Below are 5815 nucleotides of genomic sequence, written 5' to 3' on the forward strand. Positions count from 1 at the left end.
TTCACGCTAGGGAATTTTAATCCTTATATGTTTAAACTCTGTATTTACTTGCTATCTAAGTGTGCTAGTTTTAGTATATGCTTTGTCTTCATACTCCGTTTCGACCGTCTTTCATCTGTTTTTACATTTCCTGTTAGCTGCATGCTTAAAACTTGCCCGGGTCAGTAACACTTTCAGTCGAGACCAAAATCCCTTTAAAAAGTATTTCACAGTTTAAAGAATGTTTGTTTTAACAGGTAACTAACTTGGGCAGACCACTGAAAACATTTGGTACTGCTTCCCTGGACATCCAGTGGCCGAAAGAAATCAGTAATGGCAAATGGCTGCTTTATTTGATGAAAATAGATTCCAAAGGCTTGGAAAAAGTCTCCTGTCAACCTGAGAATGAAATCAATAGTTTGCATGTTGCGGTATGTTACCCTGTCTTCTGTTCATGACTTGGCACAACATCAAAGCGGCGCAGCATGTGATAGTGGGGCATAAGAGCTTGCCCCCACAAGGATTTTTTTTGTCTTGAGCAGCTCACCAGCACAATACATGAACACTGTATCAAGGGTTAAGCTTATTCAGAGACTTCATAACAGCTAATGTGGATAACACGCTGAAGGCTAGGTGCTATGTCGTGGTGACTGTTTTTGCAGTGGGCTCTGCTGTCATATGCTCTTACAGGATGAAATTGCCAATTGCTGTAACAAATTTAATCAGCATTATTGAAATCTGATCGAGTTCTTACACAGAAAACAATAAACAACAGTAAACATCTCCCCAGCCTGGGGGAATTCCATGTACTTTTTTAAAGACAAAAGGGCTTTCACTTGAATTTACTTATTTACAACAAATATGATAAAAAGAATTTGTCAGGCGAGTTTCATAGCCTTTCATTGTGCCTATGTAGGAAGATTTTTTTCCCTGAACACTGACCCTTCATTTTAATTTTCTTTTTCATATAATCTTATTTGGGAGGAGTTTTAATTTTCACCATTGAAACTACATGCACATAAACACATTCTTGTCAGACCACTACATTAGTTAATTACACTCACTGAGAGTTTTATTAGTGTACAGTTAAAAAAAAAAAAAAAGCATCTGGTGACCGTAGCACAATCTTATTTTTTTAGCATAGTAACATTAATACCCTTGATATAGAACAAAAATGGAAATAGCATTGAAAGCTTTATAAATCTGAAACCCCATTGACCTATTAAAGAAAGTAATCAGTTGACGTTTCTTTAGGTAATCTCAAATTTGAGTAATTGTCCTGACACTACTATTCGCAATAAATATAGATAAGTAGGGATATATTATGATGTGACTCATGTGCTGATCTTGGAACAAGAAAGCATGCACTGAACTCCTATTTCTTTGCTTGTATGGTGTCAGAATTAAGAGATACTTATAATAACTAAAACTCGTCTCTTTTTTTTTCCTTTTAGGAATCCCATAACTCAAGAAGGAAACGTGAGGTTGCAGAGAAGCAGATTACAGACAGCAGGACATTTTCTTTATTCTCAGAAAGAAAATACAAGACCCTGGTGAGTATATTGCACCAAGTGTAGTCTTGTCACATACTTCCCCCTGCACTTGCAAGAGGGCTTTTCTGAGTTTGGCAGGGTGAAAGAAGGTATCTCTTTGCTTTGTTTTTATCTTAAATACAAGTATCGATGCTTTTAAAATTTGACCATTTAGATTATCTTCTGATGAGAGAGAAATGGGAAAGAATTTCTGCATAGTTTTCTACATTAAAATAAACAGGTAATAGCATCTTCATTGTATTTTCTTATTGCTGTCAGTACAAACAGATTTGGGTTCTTGCACATAAATATGATGCATATAATCCAATTTTTAATCTGGGGGAGGTGTGTTAAACAATTTGTGAGGATGTTTTTATTTACACATAGAAATTTGTAATTGCAGGACTGCCATGTGAATGCACGCTGTGTGGACATAAAATGTCCCCTGAAGGGTTTAGACAGCAAGGCATCTATTGTGCTGCGATCCAGACTGTGGAACAGTACTTTCTTAGAAGTAAGTCCTCTTGCCTGCCACTTTTGGAAGGTCAGAGTTCTTTCCTCTTCTGTGTCTAATGTCCGTATTTTATTTTGAAACAGGAATACTCCAAAATGAACTACCTGGACATTCTTGTTAGGGCTTCGATTAGTGTTCCTGTTGCAGCTAAGAATGTTAAACTCACAAATGAAGTTGCTCAGGTAGGTTCAGCCGTGTAATGCTAACCATACGTTATGGTTGTGATGTTTCCAGCTTATCTCAAAATACTGGGGGGAAAGCCCCCAAACATTTTAAAACAAAAGTAGCTAAGAGTTTAGCTTTTTAACTGAATTTTGAATTACTGATCGGTTTCACCTTTTAATTGGGTTGGAAAAATCCATTACTGTGTTGAATGATACCAATAGCAACTTTTCCTTCAAAAATATTTTGTAAATGAGAGGGGGAAGACATCTTGTTAGAGAAGACATAAGAATGTATAAATTAAAGCTTTATATTAAAACATGGGTGGTTCTGAAATGCTCTTCCCATCTTCACATATTTTCTGTCCTTTAGGTGCGTGTTACTGTCTTTCCTGCAAAACCAGTAGCACTTTATACAGGAGTACCTTGGTGGATCATCTTGGTGGCTATTTTTGCTGGAATACTGATGCTTGCACTGTTGGTATTCTTACTATGGAAGGTAAGTGTTTATTCATCTGATTATTTTACATTTCCTGGTCTACAACTGACAAGACAGCAAACTAATTAAGGAAATGATTAAGTATTTTGATTTGTATTTGGGACTCAAAACAAAGCCAAACTGTGCAAAGCATACATTACCTTTATCAGTTTCTCAGTTTTGCAACATTTGGAATGAAAATAATCACAGTTGTGATGAATTTTTTCTGTTTCCACATCCTCACAAGGAAGTGTTTTGAGCTCTGGGCAAAACTTGAGACAAATGTTCAGAGACCGTAGTTACTTTGATATGGATGGATACAGCTAATTGGGGCTTCTGCAGTTAGGTGTAAAACTTCCTGTGAACTATCTACAGATGTTTTAGCAGGGCTTTGTTCTCATCACACTAGATATACCATTAAACTGAGACTGGATGAAAATAACCAAAAGGTACAGAAATAATACATAGCCAAGTGTGTTGATGAATTTCTGTAGTATTGGCTTTTTATCTTAGAAACCCTCAAGTAAATAAGTGTGTATAACAACAGGTTAACAATTTGCAAAAGCAAAAATCAAGTACCTATTTTTCTAGCTACCTCTGGCATTTTTACAGCTAATTGCGGTTGCAGATATAACAGGGCAGTCCTCTTAATTTTTACAGGCATAGGAAGTTAGTACTTGCTGTTATGTGATAACAGCAGGTTATTAGGAAAGAAGAGGTGAAGAAGAACATCCCATCTGTCACTTTCTTCTGGGGAAACGGCAGCAAGTAGCTTTGCTGTGGAGCTGCTCTTTGCTGCAGGTTACTTCTCACGGGATAGTTCTGACTTCCTTATTTTGTAATAAATGCCCAGGCCCTGCTGCAAATCTTCCTGATGAATTAATACTTTGGGTAGCCTGTTAGGCTGTAACTACGAGTGTTTCACTGCACATGAAAATAAACACATTTTTCACACACAGCATAAAATGCTTCTTTGGATGACAAACACTGTGCCATCTTATGAAGGACAAATGTGGTAGTTCAAAGACAGTTATGACTGGTTTAAGACAAATGCTTGTGCTGTACAGGTCAAAGCAGTACTCGTTGTTCTACCCTGTGTTTTTGTCTGTCCTGTGCACTAGTCCACAAACAGGTTTCTGTGTAGACTTCTTTCTGCTCTTCACAGTCAGCTTTAGTTGCTATGGACATACTTTATAGTAGCTTTTTTAAAAAAAAAAACAAAAAACCCACAAAAAAACCCCAACCACAGATGCATTACAAATTTATCAAAATGCTTCTAAAATAATATTCTTTACCTCAGGTTTTGTGTGTGTGTGTTTTTCTTTTCTTGAGGGGGGTACACTCACACCTATGAAGGGATCATAGGAAGATAGTTCAGAGAGTTAATTTAAGTCAGTTTTAATTGGTTTGACTTCTTCCAGTCCACAAAAATTGACTAAATACCTTGCTTCCTTGTAGTGTGGTTTCTTCAAGAGAAATAAGAAAGATCATTACGATGCCACATATCACAAGGCTGAGATCCATGCTCAGCCATCTGATAAAGAGAGGCTTACTTCTGATGCATAGTATTGATCTACTTCTGTAATTGGTAATTGATGATTTCTTTTTAATTTTTAGCTGTGGCACATGCTATGGTTGCGGTGGCTAACTATGAAGCTTTTACTGCATACGTTCTATTAACTTTTGGATTTCAACTATCATACTTGCTTGCTCATTCTGTTGATAGATTTTCATCTTTTGGTGCACGTGAACAAAAACAGGTGTTTACCTTGGTGTAAAAAGCTTCTTGTTTATTTCTTTAGAAAACACGTTGATCTGTTGCAATGGTTTTTAGTCTTTTGTTTTATTTATGTTGTAACAGTACAAGGAAGTTTTTAAGCTTGAGAGATGGTAATAAACACCGCGGAGTTAAGATTTACAGCTAAGACTACGTGATAGATAAACTTGTTTTACTAACTTTTAGTGCATGCTAAAAGATAGATGTTGCTTATAATTGACGGGGTTTTTATAATGAGAATTTAAATGCTGTGGAAGCATCTGATGTCCTTCAATACTAAGGTATGCTTTCCTAGGAACGCACTTTCCTCTGCTGAAGCTACTAGATGCATGATGATTTATGCTTCTAGCAACCTTTATTCAACTGAAGATATTACATGCATGTACACTATATTAATAAGTGATGCTTGGGATGAAGTGATGGGGAGGAATTCTTAACTAAAATATGTCAAAACAGAGTTTAATGAAATCTTAACTAAGAGATGGCTAAAGATTATGCCTCAATTTAATTTTTTTTAATTCAGCAGTTCCATGTAAGTTCTAATATTGTTCAAAAAAACCCCACCAGCCCTAATGCTATGAACAAAACCTTGCCATTTTAATCTTTTTTTTCCCCTAGCAGTATATAACGACAGCTGGATGGCACGATGTCTCTTAATGTTGACATCAGTGACCCATAAGCATGTAAAGTTGAGTGTCTACCAGTCATCATCTTTGTAACTTTGTAACTGTGGCCATAACTCCATTTGGTTTTGAAAATTAATTTCAGTCCATTCCTCAATATTTAAAATCAGTTTTTTACAGTGGCTTTTAATAAAAAACTGCAGGGCACAAATAAGCTGCACTAGATTTCATCCAGGGAGACTTGCGTCATGGCACATTACAAACCTTTCAAGCTATGTCTGTTTTTTACCCTATGGCAAACTAAGCAAGGCTCACGTTTAATACTGCATATGTGCAGTTAATTCAGGTGACTGTAGTTGAGATGGTGCTTGGAGGAACAAGGCCCTAGTGTAACTTTTCTTGAAAGCTCTGGAAATCTTGCTGTAGGTTTTTAGAAGTAAATCACGTCACCGTACAGGAAAGTACTGAAGTACACAGAGAAGCAAGCTTTCCTGAACTGTATCTACTTCTTTGTGCAGCGTTCTCTCATTGTATGAATGAATAGCTTTATAAGAAGACTTAACATACTCTTAAAACAAACTTAGCAAGTTAGTGGAGGGCTGCTGGAACAACAAATGTAGACCTGCTGGCTCACATTTTTACGGCTACATACGCTACAATTTTGGCCTACATACTTTTGTTTTCAATTTCCTCACCTGTGTATCTGTGCAAAGGAAGAATTTACTGCCTCTATAACTGTAGTACTTTGGCA

General features: G+C 36.6%; 1 protein-coding gene across 5 annotated transcripts in view; it reads left to right on the plus strand.

The window, feature by feature from the left end:
* Positions 1–5815, plus strand: part of ITGA6 (integrin subunit alpha 6) — a 44232-nt gene that overhangs the window by 36272 nt on the left and 2145 nt on the right. For 2 of the 5 annotated variants that reach the window (XM_075430940.1, XM_075430943.1), the window contains 6 exons: positions 237–410; positions 1434–1532; positions 1915–2025; positions 2109–2207; positions 2560–2685; positions 4123–4252. In XM_075430940.1, the coding sequence (XP_075287055.1) occupies positions 237–410; positions 1434–1532; positions 1915–2025; positions 2109–2207; positions 2560–2685; positions 4123–4230 (717 nt within the window). In that variant the 3' untranslated portion in view covers positions 4231–4252. Of the gene's footprint in view, positions 1–236; positions 411–1433; positions 1533–1914; positions 2026–2108; positions 2208–2559; positions 2686–4122; positions 4253–4281; positions 4371–5815 lie in introns of those variants that run through there. The other 3 variants (XM_075430939.1, XM_075430942.1, XM_075430941.1) reach the window with 2 other exon arrangements.

This window comes from Opisthocomus hoazin, chromosome 9, assembly GCF_030867145.1.
Source record: "Opisthocomus hoazin isolate bOpiHoa1 chromosome 9, bOpiHoa1.hap1, whole genome shotgun sequence".
Classification (NCBI taxonomy): Eukaryota; Metazoa; Chordata; class Aves; order Opisthocomiformes; family Opisthocomidae; genus Opisthocomus; species Opisthocomus hoazin.